At 52.0% G+C, this 17,774-nt stretch overlaps 1 protein-coding gene across 1 annotated transcript in view; it reads right to left on the bottom strand.

Moving 5' to 3' along the window:
* DTX1 (deltex E3 ubiquitin ligase 1) overlaps window positions 1-2,298 on the bottom strand; it is a 36,390-nt gene extending 34,092 nt beyond the window's left edge. The window contains exons 1-2 of the mRNA XM_027575501.2: window positions 2,077-2,298; window positions 564-1,564 (exon numbers count right to left, since the gene is read on the bottom strand). Coding sequence (XP_027431302.1) covers window positions 564-822 — 259 coding nt within the window. The 5' untranslated portion in view covers window positions 823-1,564; window positions 2,077-2,298. The remainder of the gene's footprint in view (window positions 1-563; window positions 1,565-2,076) is intronic.
* Between the last annotated feature and the right edge of the window lie 15,476 nt (window positions 2,299-17,774).

The following is a 17,774-nucleotide window of genomic DNA, read 5'->3' as shown; positions in this document are numbered from 1 at the left end:
CTGGAATTCAATTGCCTGGGCTTAAATCCCAGCTCTGAGTTGAAATCACTCAGTTTCTGTGAGACTCAGTTTCTTTATCTGTAAAATGGGACTAATAATAATAATAATAATTATATGATAATAAGACTTAGTGCCTGTGACTGTTAGGAAAGAATCAAATGAGGAAGTGCATGGAAAGCCCTCTTCCTGGGTGCTAATGCTTTTCTAGATCCTGAGCTCGGTGAGCACGATTTTATTTAATCCTCACACAGCTATGGGAGACATTGATCCACAGATTTTACAGATGAGGAAGCTGAGGCTAAGAGAGGTGATATGACTCGCCCAAGGCCCTACAACTAATACAAGAAGCGGGACTGGAACCCAAGTCTTCAGCTGGACTAGGCTAGGCTGTCCCTTTTTTGGATCAGTAGACCAGCCTTCCTGCAGTTCTCCCCTCCTGAGGGATGCTGTGGGGATTCCAGAATTCCACCATGAAGGGTGGTGATGGTGGTGTAGTCTCAGCCTCAGCCTGGCCGGACAGGTGGGGGTGCTGGGGGGAGTGGAGCGGGGGCGAGTCTGCTCACCTGTATCCTGGCGAAACTGGTGCATGGACTGCAGGTCGATGACGTAGGGCACCAGCTGGGCATCCACCTGCCCCAGGACCACGGAACCGCGGGCGTCCTCCTTGAGCACATTCTCGATGTGGTGGCACACGGTGGCCGTGTAAGGTCGCCAGCGGCTGTGCTCATTTAGCCACTCCCACACCACCACCCGGGCCACATTCTGCGGTGGGAAGCCCAGCCCGCTCCCGGGCATCATCACACCCTGGCCTGGCCTTGACATGGCCGCTGCTGCAGCCTCAGGGGCCAGGACCCCACTAGGACCGGCCCAGCTCCTCCTGGGCCTGGGGGCAGGCAGGGAACTTCCTCTCTCCCCAGGGAGGGGGGCAGCAAGAGCCAACCGGCCTCCTTTCTAACTCGGGGTCCTTTCTGAGGCCCCGAGGCCTCAGTGAAAGGAGTGTGAGGTGCAGCTCCAGGCTCCAAGGACCCCTTCCCCCAGCGCTGTCTCAGATAAAGGCGCTGCTCTGGAAAGCAAGTGTCTTTTTTGTGATGGGGAAACGCTGCTCTAAATTCCTTGGCTCCCTCGGCTCAGAAAGGGAGTGAGGCAGCCGCCCCTACTCTAGGTCCAGTCTCTTCTCTGCTGGTCTCCAGTCACTTCTTCCCAGCCGGCCACGCAGGGCCTGTCACCCAGGAGGGCCGGGCCAGCCTGCTGCTGGCTCTGCGGCGCCCGGTCGGCCCTCTGCGCTTCCAACTGCGTCCCAGACCCTGCGCCTGGCTCCAGTGGGGCTCCTCGCCTGGTCTCGGGTCCGCCCCTCCGACGGCTCCTGCTGAAGGGGGCGTCCCAGTTCCCCCCGGTTCCTGCTCCACACGGCGTCCTGGTAGGCCTGGGTGGCTGAAGAACGCACCGGGGAGGGTGCGCCGCGTACCCCTGGCCCGCCGGCCCGGCTGCGGCTCCGGAGCTGGGCGGGGGGGGACGAGGGGGGCGGGGGCCCGTGGGCACGCCCCACCCCACTCGTGCTCGCGACCTGCCGGGAGACAAGGGGAGAGGGCCCTTTAAGAGGAGAGCGCAGCACCCCCTCCCCCTTCCCGGGAGAGCGATCGGCTGAGAACAATGGGGAACCGATGGGGGGGCCGGCAAGGGGGGCTTAAGGGGGTCGCCGCCCGCGTTCCCTCGGGGCAGGCCTGAAGGGAGGGCTGGGGCCGGGGGCGCGAGTTTCCGAGGCTCCTCGCCTGCGGAGCCCCCTCCTCAGCTCCCCGAGCGCTCCCCTCCCCCGGGGCCCGCGCCCGGGCCGGGATGCAGGGTGCGCGGGGATGCGCGGGGATGCGCGGGGATGTGCGAGGATGCGCGGCGCTGCAGGCGCGGCCCAGGGCCCCTCGGGGGTCGCGTCACCGAGGAGGCGCAGCCGGGAGCTGGATCATCGCTGCCTCCCGTCCTGGGGGTGCCAGCCCCCCTCTTCCCCAGCCCAGACCTCCCCCAGCGCGCGCCGGTCCCCTGCAGGAGCCGGGGGTGGGGTCCCTAAGCACCCCGAGCTCTCACCGCCTTCTCCGCTGTGCTGCCTCCTTCTCCGCTGGCGCTTCAGCACCGCCGCCTCCTGGGCTCCCCCCGGAGTGGGAGGGAGCCGCGGTCCCGCCTCCGCGCCCTTTCCCTCCCAGGCCCGGCGGCCGCCGCACGCCGGGGCGCTGGGCTTTCCGCGCGCGGACAGACTGCCCCGCCGACCGACGGACGCACGCGCCGGCTCTGGACGCCGGGATCCCGCGGGTGGGAGGCGGCCGCGGCGGCGCTCCGGGGAGGGGCGGTGGAGGGGGCGGAGAAGGAGGAAGGGGAGGAGACAGACCGGGCCCCGAAGCGCCGCCGGCGCTGACACGCGAGTCCCCGGGGCGCCCCAAATCCTTGGCTAGGCCCATCTGGGACCCTGGGAGGGCTCCTCACCCCATGCAGGAAGCCAGGCTTGGAGTGAGGTGTCTATGGGTCTCCTGCTTGAATCCTCGTCGTCTTCACATTCCAGCTGCCCAGTCCCAGGGCCTGGAACCGAATAGGTGCTCAATAAATGCTTGAATGAATGACTATGATCCAGAGACTGCCCAAAGGAAGATCTTAGAGCACTCCAGGGTAGCTTTCTCTTCTCCTTCCACTATTCTGGGAGAGGGGAGGGAGGAGGCACTAGCAAGGCCCATTTCAGAGCCAAATGGAATCATGAAACATGGGAAGACTGAGGCCCAGAGAGGGTAAGAAACTGCCAGGATCACACAGCAGATGCCCAGACACCAACCCAGAGCTCATTCTCCTCCCAGTCCCGAAATTAGCCAGCTCAGAGCCTACTTCCCCAAAGCACCCACCTGCTCCAGGTGAGCCGGATAGCAACAGCATCTTGCCCCGGAGGGGAGTTTAGGGGCGCTAGGCCAGGAGACAGAGACTTTGGAGGAAGGTAAGGTGAGACCCTCCACCATCTCATTCACAGATGCCTGCAAACAGTAGGTGGCTTAATAAATGCTGGGTGAGGGTTGGCTGGATGGAAAGGGAGGCAGGTGATGGCAGGAGCTCCAGTGTTAAAGGGGACAGCCAGCTCTCCTTCCTCTGACAGGCTGGATGCAGCTGAGCACACACATTAACTGGGAGGGGGATGGACCACCCGAGGCCTGCGGGTGTTTAGATTAGGAAAGATGAAGGATGCGTCCGGGAACTCCAGCCCGGGCGACAGATGGGGGTCAGCGGCCTGTTTGGGAGCCTGCCCAGAGCAGCCCACGCTCCCTCTTCCTCCCCAGGGCAGATGCTGATAAACTAGGTGAGGTCAGGGGAGGACTGGTCAGGGGCGCTTTCCCAGAACCAGACTCCGGTTCCCCAGCCAGCTGGAGTGACCTCCCCTCCCCAGGCCCCTGTTCTGTCCTGCAGCCCAGTGCCTGATGGGCTTTCTCAGATTGAGTCAGTGATTCTACTGGCTCGTGCTGACCACAGACTAAAGAAAGAGGCTCTGTGTGAGGACGGGGCCAGCTCTGGAGTGGTACCGATCCAACTGAACTCTGGGATTCAGTCTAGGGTGACTTTACAGGGTCGATGAGGGCCCCTTCCCCCATGACAGACAAACTTATGTGTGTGCATTTTTCCGAGAAGAAGGGCTCTGGCTTTCAGAGATTGTTCTCAAAAGAGCCTGTGACTCAAAAAGATTCAGAGCTAATGCTTATGAACCTTATGTTACAGAAGGGGATCTGGGGACCCCAGGGTGGGGAAATGACTGATTCAAGGTCACACGGAAATTTAGCAGTTAGAAAGAAGAACCCATGACTCTGGACTGTATAATGCTATTTAAGGTCTGACTGAATGCCACTTCTTCCAGGAAGCTTTCCATGAACTCATTCCCATCTTCCTCTCTGTTCCTCTGCCCATACCTTGATGTGACAGCCTGCATCACAATTGGCCACTTCAGTGCTGTCCCTGCTAGAGTGAAGCATCCATGAGATGAGGGACTGTGTCTTATTCGTCTTGTGTGGTGTGGTTATCATTTCTTGAGTACCTGTTATGTGCCAGGCACTTACATAACACTACTCTTCATAATTGCCACATAAGGTGGGGAATATTGTCCTCATTTTACAGATAGGGAAAAAGAACCTTCCAAGGCTCAAAGAGGGTAAGTGATTTGCCCACGTTCCCACAGGGAGTAAGTAGCAGAGTTCGGGTTTGAATCCCAAACCCTTTTGCAACTCCCACAGCACCATGCTGCCTCTATGTTTGTTGAGCGACTAATGAATGGCGTCCAGCTGAGGATCTGGTGCAGTGGCCCCTCTCCACTGGGCTGTGGAAAATCTGAAAGTGCAAAAGCCTGGATCCCAGGGAACCATGGGAGAAAGGGATTTCAAGGAGGGGAAAGGAATTTGGCCTTTAAGGAGCCCACCATCCACTGGGGAGATGGCTCAGACACCAGTGGAGAAGCCAACAGAACAAAATCAATCAATCACAAACTCTTTGTAAAAAAGAAAAAAAATCTCTGCGTATGCATTACATCCCTAGAAAAAGAATCCCTGGATTTTCTCTTCTGTGTGTTTTCGTCTTGCTTCCTTGTGCTTACGTTACTAGCTGAGATTGTCAGCACAATGAAATCCAACCGATGACCTGGAGGAGACGATGCTGCCCCTTTTCTGGATCTTTGAGTCACACATCACATTTCAGGCTGATCACACTTAGTTAACCTGCATGTGAGGCTCATAGCGATGTCCTCGTTCTGTATCACAAGGACTTCAAATTCTCCTACGTAACCACGCCTCACCATCACAATTAGGAACCAGATGATGACTCTGGAGCATCACGGAAAGGCACTTGTAGTTTGTCTTTTTGCTTAGCATCATTGGTGCTCTTGAGAGCCTCAGCCAGGCCGTCCAGGGGCACCATTCATTCACCCACCCCTCTACCCCTCCGTCATTTATACAGCCATCCATTTAAGTATTCTCCCCTCGTTCCCTCCCTCCCTTTCTTCCTTCTTTCTCTCTTCTATCCACCTATCCTTCCACCCATCGATCCAAAAATATTTGCCCCTGCCTCTGTGCCAGGCCCTGGGCTATGTACTGAGGCACAGCCATAACCAGAACAGAATAAGTCCCTGCTCTCTTGCGTCTCAGAGTCTAGGGCGAGGGTGAGATAGGAATCGAAGTATCATGCCAAGTGTGATCCTAAGAGTTTACAAGAGCCTTGTATCATGAGGCTCTCTAACAGGGGTCCTCCCGGGTCTCAGGAGCCAGGGAGGGCTTCTCAGAGGACATGGCATTTTAGCTACTCCCTGAAGGATTCAGTCTTAATGGGGTTAAGGGGGGTGGGAGGGGGAGTGGAGGGGATGCGAAGGTGCAAAGTCTCAGGGGTGTGGCTGGGTTGCAATGTGTTTTTTAGAGCAACAGGGGTGAGCAGGGGGGTAAGATGAAGTGGCAGGGTCACTGTGTGGGGCCTTGTAAGTCCCGGCATGGTTGGGGGATTTTTATCTGAAGGGCCATGGAGGGTTACAGAAAGCGAAGCTCCATCCTCAGAAACTCTGATGTTTTAGGTGGCCTGGGGGGTCTAGGCCTCAGTAGTTTTGGCCAATGGTCCTTTCCCTGGACTGGGGGGATTGAAGTTGAGAGATGAATCAGTGTATCTGCAGGAAATGAATAATAATAATCCAATGACACCTAATATGAGCCCTCAGGTCTTATGTTGGACCATCCATTCGGTCATTCAATCAGAAACTTTTTATTGAGCAGCTACTATGTGCCAGACACCGTTCTAGGCACTGGGAATAGAATGGTGAACAAAGAGACAAAAATCCCTGCCCTGCTGACACGGGGCTGGGGGTGGAGATAGATAGTAAACGAAAACACAAGGGAAGTACATGGTAGATCATAAAGTGTAAATGTGCCCGGGGAGAAACAAAGCCCTCTTCATGTTGCTGGTGGGGATGCAACCACGCTGGGAAGCAGTCTGGTTTTATCTTTTAAAGCTGAGCACGTGCATACCATGGTCGTGACCCAGTATTCTCCCCCACAGTACACACCCTGGAGAAATTCTTGCCCGTCTGTAACACGAGTCACGTGGCAGAATATTCATAAGGCCTCTCTTCACAGTGGCCAACAATGGAGAAACCTCCACATGCCCAGGTATGGGAGAGCAGATGAGCAAATTCTCACAATGAAGTATTACACAGCCATCAAAATGAAGGGACTACAGCCACACATCACAGTACGGATGGATCTGACACAGAATAGCCCCTGGAAAATGTCCCATCACAGACACGTGGTTTCCTTTTTATAAAGCTAAAAGCAACCCGAATTGCACACATGTAACACAATAATAAATTATAAAAAGGAAACAGGAGAAGAATAAATACAGGTGAGGATTATGGTGGGGCAGATGTGATGCTGGGATGGAGGGAATGTATGGTCAGATGTAGGTTATTATCAAGATTTTAGTTTTTGTTTAGGGTAGTGGTTTCCTGGGTGTTTGTTACATTGTTAAATGGATCATTAAAAGCTGATGAGGGTGGGTTATGATGTAAGGATTATGATTAATTCATTCGTGTGTGTGTGTGTGTGTGTGTGCACGTGTGAACCATGGTTAAAGGAAAAAAGCAGGCAAGCAGGGAGGGATCTAGAGCATGCTATGGTGGGGGTGGGTGGCAATTTTTAATCTGTTGCTTAAGGAAGGAGACACTGAGGTGACATCTGGGCCAAGACTTGAAGAAGGGAGGTAGTTAACCATGGCAGAGATCCAAGGAAGAAGGTCCTAGGCAGAGGGCATAGCAGGTGCAAAGGCCCTGAGGTGGGAGTGTGCTTGGCATGCCCTAGGAATGGCAGTGGAGTCTGTGGGCTGGAAGGAGTGAGTGCAGGTGTATGTCCTGGGGATGACCTGCATGGAGGGGATAAAGGGGGCTGAGGGAGGGAGAAAGAGAGAGAGAGAGAGGGAAAGGGGAAGGACTTTCCAGGGTTCTCCAATGAGCCCAGATCCTGAGTCTGCTCTGCCCAGCTATTTGCTGCTCAATGTTTTCTTCGATTTCATGAGATATTTTTCAGTTTCCCTGAGGTGGCTTAACTGGGTTTCTGTTACTTTTAACCCAGTAAGTCCTACCTGGTTATTAACTCCCTGATTCAACATCCAGAAAAAGCAGGGCTTGAGTGTTTTCAGGAGAGGTTGCTTACCTGGACAGTGGATGCTGTGCTGTAGAAACCCACTAGGAGGCAGGAGGAGACCCCGGCGGGCATCAAATACGAGGCGTGGGATGGTAATTTGCTCATCTACTGAATGTTTTCTAGGCATCAGGGATGTGACTAAGTTTTTCAGTCCTCCCAAGTGTTACTCCAGATTGTACAGAGAAGGAGTCTGGGACCCAGGGAGGGAATGAGCAGCTGAACTGGAAAAAACCCAGGTCTGGGTGACCTTCAGGCTCTTGCCCCTGGGATAAGAGGTCTCTGACCCATTTCCGTTGTGGTGTCCTCGCATCCATGGGTACTCTGGAGCAGGTGACTCCTGGTCACCTTTCCCTCTTCTCCAGCCCTTGGGCAGTCTGGACGCCTGTGGACTGCTAGGCAGGGAGGGGGCAATTCATCCAGGAGTCCCTGTGTCTCCAGCACAGAGGGAAGGGACCCCGAGAAAGACCAGGACCAGAGTCAAGGGTGACGGGTTTGTGGCTGGAGTGCGGTGCAGCTCTGGGGCTGGTCCATTCGGGCAAAGGAGAGGGCAAGAAAGACCTCTAACTTTCTCCAGGACCCTAGTGTTTTTTGCCCCCTCTAGAAACCACCGGCTCCTGCTGCAGGGGGGAGAGGGGGAGGTTGTGAAGGAACGGGGAACAGGTGCACAGCGCCCCCTGGTGGCCCATTTTGGGGCCATCGCTCTAATGCTGGAAGGGTTTCCAGTTGATGAATTTTTATCTATTTTTATTTTCATTGTGGTAAAAATGCATACCATACAAACAATGAATCATGGAACACTACACCAAAACAAATTATGTAATATATGGTGATTAACATAACAATAAAAAATTAAAAAATGCATACCATAAAATTTATAATCTTAATTATTTCTAAGTGTACAGTTCAGTAGTGTTTTAGTATAGTCTCACTGCTGTGCAACCAACCTCCAGAACTTTCTCATCTTGCAAAACTGAAACTCTGTACCCATTCAACAACCCTCACTTCCCCCTACTCCTCCCCTGTCCTCCCTCCCCCGCCCCCCGCCAGCTCCTGGCAGCCCTCATTCTACTTCCTGTCTCTATGGCTTTTACTACTCTAGATACTGCATATAAATGGAATTACGCAGTATTTGTCCTTTTGTGACTGGCTTTTTATCACTTAGCATAATGTCCTTAAGGCTCATCCACGTTGTAGCCTGTGTCAGGGCTTCCTTCCTTAAGGCTGGAGAAGGTTCTGATGTATGTGTACACCACATTTGGTTTCTCCGTTCATCCGTGGATGAACACTGGGGTCACTTCTACCTTTTGGCCGTTGTGAATAAAGCTACTCTGAAGGTTGGTGTGCAGAAATCTCTTTGAAACCCTGCTTTCAAGTCTTCCCAATATAAACCCAGAAGTGGAATTGCTGGATCGTTTATCTGTGTGATGACTGAATTGTGCCCGCCCTTCGCATCCACGTGTCAAAGCTCTCAACCCCAAGGAGAACATATTTGGAAACATGGCAGACCGCAAAAGGAGGCAGTTAAGGTTAAATGAGGTCTTTGGGGTGGGATCTTAATTTGAAAGGACTGGTGGCCCTATAAAAAGAGGAAGAAACGGAGTTCTTGATCTTTCCTCCTCTGTATTCACGTGGAGGAAAGAACATGCGAGCACACAGCGCAAAGGTGGCCACCTGCAAAGCCAGGGAGAGAGACCCCTCAGCAGAACCTGGCCACGCTGGAACCCTCAGCTCAGACTTCTAGCCTCCAGCATGGCGAGAAAATCAATGTCTGTTGTTTGAGCCACGTAGTCTGTGGTGTTTTGTGATGGTAGCCTGGGCTGACTACTACGATGTGGGGATTCTGTCTTTAATTTTTTGGGGAACTGCCATGCTGTTTCCCACAGCAGCTCCACGACATTCCCAACAACGGTGCACAGAGGTTCCGATTTCTCTGCATCCTCAACAGCAATACTTGCTATTTTGTTTTGTTTTAATGGTAGCCATCCTAATGGGTGTTGCAGGTCATTTTTCCCCCCCAGGCCCTTCAGTGGGGGCTTACTTTGTGCCCAGCATCAGGCTAAGCGTGTCCCATGCTTGTCGTGATCTAATCCTCACTGTAGCGTTGTCCACATTTACAGATGAGGACACGGCACAAGTCACTAACTTGGTGTCAGCAGCCGGGAAATGCCAGGCACAGAATCATGACAGTCGGTGATGATGACAGCTGGTGGCTACAGAGCATCATCCCTGTGCCAGGGAGGGCTTCTCTACCTTCACAAACACTCCTATGAGCGGTGTGCTTTTATTATTCCCATTTTCCAGGTAAGGAAACTGAGGCACAAAAAACTCAAGTGCCCACCCAACGTCACATGGCCACTAAACAGGACAGTCTGGATTTCAATCTAGTGTCCTATCCTGCCGTGATAGGAGCACACATAGCTTCAAGCAAGTCTCGCCTGTGAAAATCCAACTTCTCCCCAAGTCAGCATGAGGGAGGATCTGCTGCTATAAAAACATCACCATCATAACTCCGCTGGTGTGTATGTGATGCTCTACAGTTTGGAAAAGACTTCCATGGCTCTGTGGGATTAACCCTCATAGTTTCAAGGAAGTGCTGTTTTGTTTTTAAAGATTTTATTTATGAGAGAGAGTGTGCACAAGCAGGGGGGAGGGGCAGAGGGAGAGGGAGAAGCAGGTTCCCGGCGGAGCAGGGAGCCTGACGTGGGGCTCGATCCCAGGACCTTGGGATCATGACCTGAGCTGAAGGCAGACACTTAACCGACTGAGCCACCCAGGCACCCCAGGAGACACTGGTTTTGAGTATGAGAGGGACCGTAACTGACCTGAGCTGGCTTCTGGGCGTCCAGAAGCTGGTACTCTGACTCCAGGTTCCCAAGGAAAGCCCAGGCATTACATGAGATAAACCAAGTTTGAACCTGGCTCCCTCCCTTGTCCTTTTTTTTGGTTTAAGTTTTTATTTTGAATTCATTTGAGGTATATGAGAAGTTGGGAAGAATATAATAAATTCTTGTACACCCTTCACCCAGATTCTTCGAATATTAACATTTTTACCATATTTGCCTTCTCCCCCTCCCTCCCCTTCTCCCCTTCAACTGATTGGATGAGGCCCACCCTCATTATGGAGGGTAATCTGCTTAATCAGTCTACTGATTTCAATACTAAATCACATCCAAAAACGCCTTCACAGTAACATCTAAACTGGTGGGTGACCAAACATCTGGGCATCATAGCCTAGCTAAGGGAACACATAAAACTAACCACTCCAGCTAGCAAGGCTCTTTCATCCTTCAGCTTTTCCTTTCTAGACATGTTGATATTTCAGCCTTAGCATGGTCACTTCAAAGTCACAAGATGGCGGCTGAAGCTCCAGAAATCACCAACCTCAGACAACCGTGTCCAGAGCAGGAGGGGCAAAAGAAGATAAAAACAGTCTCTTCTTTGCTCGTCTCTCTCTTAACAGGAAGACAATCTTCCCAGAATCCCTTAGCCAATTTCTCTTTATGTTTAATTGGCCAGACCTGGCTCTCATGTCCACCTCTAGACCAATCACCAGCAAGAGGGCACAGGATGCCAGGACTGGCTTAGACCAATCAAGGCTCATCCCCTGGGACTGGGTGGATGGTTTTGGGAGCAAGGAAGAAGGGTGGAGCGGCTGCTGGGTGGGCAACCAGCAGAGTTGGCATGTACTTGATGCTGCGAATGTCAGCATGTACTTGGAGAGTGAATGCATGACCAATGGATTTTGGTAGAGGCAAGGGTCCCACCAAGGAAGACAAGCATGTAGAGAGCAGGCTTGAGTCTCCTTAGTGGGATCAGTTGTCATGGCTTGCCCAGTGGTCCTTGGTGGTTAACGGGCTATTTGGGGGACTCCACCTGGTCAGGGAGACAGGGCAGCCCAGCTGCAGACAAGGAAGTGGCCACCACCAGCTGTTGTCCTCTCTGCTGTGACAATCTGATTCTGTCCAACCGCCTCCCAGCCTGGGCTCTGGCCAACGCACTGACCTCTGGTCGACCACCTGCTATTCATCTAGAAGCTGAATCTGCAGGGGGAGACCACGGAAGACACATCAGGAGCTTTCTCCAGCACGGAAAAGGAGGTGGAAGGAGAGAGGATGAGCTTTTGACCCCAAAACTACAGCCAGAGAGAGAGGTAGTCAAGGATACACTGAAATGGACCGAAAAATCCAATCCTCATTTATAGGACACTTTCCAAGCCTTTTTATATTTATTATCTTGTTTAAATCTCTCCACGGTTTGGGAGGAGACTGACGTCATTCTCCTCGTTGCATAGATGAGGCACCAGGGGCCCACAAAGCCCAAAGGTCAAGGTCAAGGTCACTGTATGAGATTCCTGTGGCTGCTTTAACCAATGACCACAAACTGAGTGGCTTCAAGCAACACAGATTTATAATCTTACAGCTCTGGAGGTCAGAAGTCCTATAGTCCAGGTGCTGGCAGGTCCACGTTCATTCTGGAGGCTTCAAGGGACAATCTTGAACAAGAACTTGTCCATGATGATCCTGGGTGTGGCTGCGGAAAAACCTTGTAGGGGTCACAGGTTTCAACATTCAGGGTGGGAAATGGAATCTGGGGTTAGTCTGGAGAAAGAAGGATGGGGCAGAAGTGGGGTGATTCATTGAGGATTTGGTGGACCTGGAGACCCTGCAGACCGGGTCCACCGACCCCTTGAACTTGGATGGGAAAAAAACGATATCTTTATTCTCATTAACCTTTAACTGCAATGTAGTATTTCCTTCTGCTACGAACACAGAAAACAAAGCACAACGTAGTATGTAAGACTGTGGCATCAGGAGAGCTCACAGAGCCTTTACATCACATTTCCCTTGGAGCTATCTCACAAAATAACCGCTTTTATTTATCACTACTTTCAAATCGTGATAGTAATTAGACTGGAATCTTCATTTTAACCAACGCCTGATGGCTGGGTTAATTGGTGGGGGGCCCCGGGAACTGCAGCTAGGGAGTCTGCCAGGCTCTCGGGTGGGACTGGTGACCCCCCATGGGTGAGGGTCCTCCCCTGGGGCCTGGGTCATTACAGCTGAGAGGGGGTCACCTGGCCCACGTTGAATGGGGGCTGCAGCCTGGGTTTGAAACTTAGCTGGGAAGTAGGTTTCTTATCACTCAAGGTAAGTTTTTGATTACCTGTGGCCATTGGAGCCTTTTCTCGGGGCAAGCTGAGATCCACAATGGTTCACTAGCCCCCCAAAGCTGGGTATTCAAGAGTCCATATAGTTAAGGGGTTAAAAGCTTTAAATTTGGAGGCAGAGCAGCCCAGGGTGAAATCCCACCAGCCCAATTAGCTGCGGGCCCTTGGGCCAGGGAAGTGGGGCTTCACTGGGCCTCAGTTTCCTTATTTGTAAAATGGGAATCATGGTATCCAACCGAGAAGGCAGTTTTTAGGGTGATGAGGCACTTATCTCATTTCTTGGCCCAAGGGAAGCGAGTGCTCAGTACATGGTGGCAGGTGCTTATCATGTTCTTTCTCCCGGGGCCAGCCAGAACCGGCAGCAGAGTCCCTTCCTTTCCGGCTCCCTTGGCTCAGACTTCATGCTGCAGCAACAGAAGCATCCATTCTCCAAGGCTTCTAAATCAAGCTGAGCGGTGAGGCGTGCTTTGCCCATTAGCAGGGACACTTTGACTCAGAGCGGCTTTGAAATAGCAGTGCCGGGCAGTGCCCCTAGAATCAGGTTTGCTAATGGAGTTTCTGCCTTGGCACTGGGCCTGTCTGGGCTGTTTATTGCAGGAGACTTGGAGGATGCAAGCAGGGAGGGGGAAGAAGGCCATGGAGCCTTTCATTGCTTTCAGGAGCCCTACAAAGGCCGGTGGAAGGTACAAGCCTCCCTGGCATCCAGCTGAGTATGAGCGCGGAGTTTCCTCTCGTGGGGTCCCAGGTGTAAGCATGAGAATGCCTCCTGGTCAGGACCTGGCAGGGCCCTCCAGCAAGAGAGCAGTTCTGAGCCTCAGTGTCCCCCCTCCATCAGATGGAGAGAAAGTATCTATCTTATAGGCAGAAATCAAATGAGATGATGAAGGAAGAACTCCAGGCCAGGCACACACAACACAAGCATGTTCAGCAGCTTCTGTTCGTTCCTTCTGGGACTGGATGCACAGAGCTGAGCCCAGTTTGGCCCAGCCTGAGGGAAGAGTCGGGTGAGTGGGGTGAGAGTGTGGTACCGTGTATTACGCCTGTTCAGTTGGCCCTGGCTCCACTAAACCTACTGGTACTTTGGGACCACCCACCTCCCTCTTCTCTCTTCTGTATGTCCATCTGGCACCCCTAGATGCCCAGCACCTGCCCAGCACCTGCTAGTTCTCAGCTATCAACAGGTCCGGCTGCATGGGCCCCTCATTCCAAAGTGTATTTGGTTCGGTGTTCCGATGTCAGAGTCTTGACAAACTCTTAATGTTTTTTCAACAAGGGGTCTTGCATTTTCATTTTGCGCTGGACTCTGCGGATGATGGGCTGGTCCTGTCTACGTGAACGGTCCTAAGGTGACAATTCCTACGAGTCCAGGCTATCTGCAGCTTTTCCACGTACTTCCGATCCTACAGAAGCCACGGCCTCAAGATGTAGGAGTTAGTAATGCATTGGAACACAGTGTGAGGCAAGTTAAATGTCCTCTCAGCTTGTTTTCATTCTTCTCATTTCTCAAGATCCCTTCACAATCCAGCCTGTCCTCCTATAGCCCCATTTATTACGACAGTCCGGGCTCTTGTTTTTAGTGGACTCACTGAAATGGTCTTCTCCCAGGTTGTGTGTGCATTTATTTATGATTTTCTTATTGTGGTTAAAATATACACGACCTAAGATTTGCCGTGTCAGCCCCTGTCAAGTGTACAATTACTCGTAATGACATGCCCAGTGCTCTGCAAACATCACCTCTGTTTGTCTCCCAAACTTTTTCATCAGCCCGCACATAAACTCTGTCCCCATTGAGCAATAACTCTCTGCTCTTCCTTCCTCCCAGCTCCTGGTAGCCTCTTATCTATTTCCTGTCTCTGGATCTTCCTACTCTAGATATTCCATATATGTGAAATCGTACAATAGTTGGCCTTTTGTGCCTGGCTTCTTTGACTTAGCAGAATGTTTTCAAGGTCCATCCCTCGATGTAGCAAGGGTCCGAGCTCCGTTCCTTTCATGGCTGACTACTTTCCCATTGCATAGATGGACCACGATTTGCTCGTGCATTGGTCTGTTGTGGGACACACTGGGTTGTTTCTACCCTTTGGCTGCCGCGAATTACACTGTTAGGACTGTTTCTGTACAAACCCGTGAAGTGCCTGTGGTCAGTTCTTTCAGGTGTATCCCTCGGGGTGGAATTGCTTGGTCAGACGGTGATTCTGCATGTAACCTGTTTCTTTTCCTTTTTTTAAGAGATTTTATTTATTTATTTATTTGGGGGGAGGGGCAGAAGGAGACAGAGAGAGAACCTCAAGCAGACTCCAAAACAAGCGCCAAGACTGATGCAGGGATCCCACGACTCTGAAATCATGACCTGAGCCAAAATCAAGAGTCGGACGCCCAACTGACTGGGCCACGCAGGCGCCCTGCAAGACCCGTTTCTCGCTTGAATATCCAGCATAGAAGGACTTCAGAAATTCCTCAGCGGATTAATTCAGGAGCATCTGCCCAGTGTCCCTAGGCTTGTTTTATTTTATTTTATTTTTTAAGATTTTATTTATTTGACACAGAGAGAGACACAGCGAGAGAGTGAACACAAGCAGGGGCAGTGGGAGAGGGAGAAGCAGTCTTCTCCGCTAAGCAGGGAGCCCGACCCGGGACCCGATCCCAGTGGGATCATGACCTGAGCGGAAGGCAGACGCTTAACGACTGACTGAGCCACTCAGGCGCCCCTCTAGGCTTGTTTTGGAGCCATTGGTTTTCTTTACGACCTTCTCTGTTCCTAGTGAGTAGTTAATGAACAGTATGTGGAAATAACAGATTGCTTAAACATGCCTTATTGCCTGGATCATGGTTCCAAATGAACCTCCCTCTCCCCCTAACACGTTCCAGGGGCTTTAAGCAGACCTAATTGCTTCTTAGGACTTTCTCGCTTCCCCAGCTCCCCGTATGTAATTCTCTCGGTGACCACAAGATGGCAGCAAAGAGCAAAGGCTGCGGGAGTGGAGGGGAAGGAAGGAGAAAGGGGCGAGGGTGTGAGCCCGACAGACTCAGCTCCGTGCGGATGGCACCCTCGGAGTCGCACCCCCGGCAGGCCTGCGATACGGACCGGGAGTGTGAAACTGCCCGGTGCAAGTGGGCTGACACGCTCCAAGTGAGATCACGCAGACAACTGGTAGAAAACCAGTGTCTTCCTTTTACATTGGGAATGGCGGGAGCGAGGAGGAATCAGGGAGAGCAAGGCGCTCTCCCTCCTCCCCCCTCTCTCTCCCCTCCCTGGTGTGGGAGGCCCCCACCTCTGGCGGGGAGGGCAGCGGAGGAAACGGGAGGTGGCCCTCTCCGGCGTGACTTGCGGCATCTGGAGGCCGCCGGCGTTCCCTGACTCGGGACTCTGCATCTCCAAGCCAGCAACAGCTGCTCACGTCCTCCTGCGTCTTCTTCCGTTGAATCTAACTTTGGGTGGGAAAGGCTGTGGGTTTTTAAGGGCTCATGTGATTCGATTGGGCCCACGTGAATACCCAGATTCCTCTCCCGCTCTCAAGACCCTTTACTTATTCCCATCTGCAGAGTCACTTTTGTCAGATCAGGTAACACATCAACAGGCTCCAGGGATCAGGGCCTGGACATCTCTGAGGGGCTATTATTCTGTCCGCCACACCCCTTCTGGCTTCCCCAGGCCTCTTGTGGGTTTAGTGGCATTTAGTGGCCAAGCCTTGGGGAAGGATCCCTTTTCCTGCCCCCATAACCCTCACCCCATATACACACTTACAGCAACTGAGCCTTTCCCCTTCTCCTGGTGATGACTTCCTGCTCCTTCAACTGGAGGCTTGTCCCTTAGAACACGAGAGCTTCTCCCTTGCAATTCCCAGCCTGGTCCCCCAACGAAGGGAGAGGGCAGAGAAAGGCCTTGGGTCCCACGCATCTCTGAGGAACTCCATCAGAGGTGCATGTGCCGGGCACGTGGGTGTTCAGATGGAATATAACTAAGCCCAGCCTTTCCTGTACAAACTATTTCAGGATAAACATACAGCTATAACTGATAAGGAAAAAAACATCTTTTTTCCAAGAGCGGTTGGGTTGGGTTACTGAGTCCTCACATTCTGCTCCCTGTGCTTCCCTCCAGGTCTACACCCCACTCTGGGCAGCCCCAGGAAAGACAGAGAGTGAGTTTTCTTCATCTTTTCCTTGTGTGAGATTCGTCCCAGGCACTGATGTCAAGAAACAGAACCAGAGTGGTACCATTTTTACCTGCTCTGACTTAACCAAACTTAGCTGGAGAAGCCTCAGTTCAGAGCAGCTGAACCCCTCCAGCAGACAGGCTCCAGATAATCCTTTTATCTGAGAATTCTCCCCATTGGTGGCCTCATTTATGGTCTGCCCCTCAAACTCTTCCCAAACTCTTCCGGGGCCACTGGCCACTTGCCATGTGTAGCCCTGCTTCTAATCATTGCTTACTTCCTTTGGGGTAAGTGGGGGCCTTGTTGCCAGGGTAACTGAGAGTGGACGATGGGCCTGGGATCTTGATCTTTAGCTCTGCCTAGCTGGACTCTTGCTACATTCTTGGCTCATTTCCCTTTCACACGCATTTCCTCTCCTTGCTTTTCACTCTGATGTTCTCCCCTGTGAAATGTGTCTGGCTTCCACATTTTCTCTGGGATTTGCTAACTCAATTCTTTTTGTTCATATGGTCATTTTTTTTTTTTTTTTTGACTTGGCAAAAACACCTAAGGGATGGTGCTCCATACTGCTTCCCACCAGCAGGCACACCATGTCCTCCTGCTGATGCTCTGATCAGACCGCGGGTTTGGGAGGTGATGGTCTGCCCCCTTCTGCCCCCTTCTGTCACCTCTCGTACTGGTCCCATCCAGCTGTAGTCTCTGCCTCATTCATTTCAGCAAAGGTTGCAAAATGGCGACATTTCTAATTTTCACCCTTTCAACAAATATTAAGTAGAATTCTTTTGTAAAAAAGATGTTTTTTCTTATTAGTTATAGCTGTATGTTTATCCTGAAATAGTTTGTACAAGAAAGGCTGGGCTTAGTTATATCTTATTCATTGCTGGGACTTGCCGCTTTTCTGAAAAAAGCATTGGTGTTCTCGTTGCTTCCAATGATGACCGGTGAGTGGCATGTTCCTTGATCACTGCGGATGCTCTTATCTTTGCTCTTAATGAACTTAAATGTCTGCCGAATGCTGAGAAGACATTGGCAGGAAAGGACCAGAGTGGTTCCTTCCTTCCTTTGGGATAATCTGAGTCGCTGACTGTATTTATTGTTGCAGGTCTTAATCCACTACATCCGTACCCCCATGTGGCTGTACACGGTTGTTCATTTTTATTTAAGGGGTTCAGGTGACGTACCTCTAGGTATGTCATTAACCCAGTGAGGATGGAGCAGTGTCTTATGGTCTTACGGCCTCCTGTCCATGTCTCTAGTGCAAGTTGGAGCACC

Source organism: Zalophus californianus, chromosome 14 (genome assembly GCF_009762305.2).
Source record: "Zalophus californianus isolate mZalCal1 chromosome 14, mZalCal1.pri.v2, whole genome shotgun sequence".
Taxonomy (NCBI): Eukaryota; Metazoa; Chordata; class Mammalia; order Carnivora; family Otariidae; genus Zalophus; species Zalophus californianus.
The sequence above is the reverse complement of the archived record's forward strand: the minus strand, read 5'-3'. Positions and strand labels throughout refer to the sequence as shown.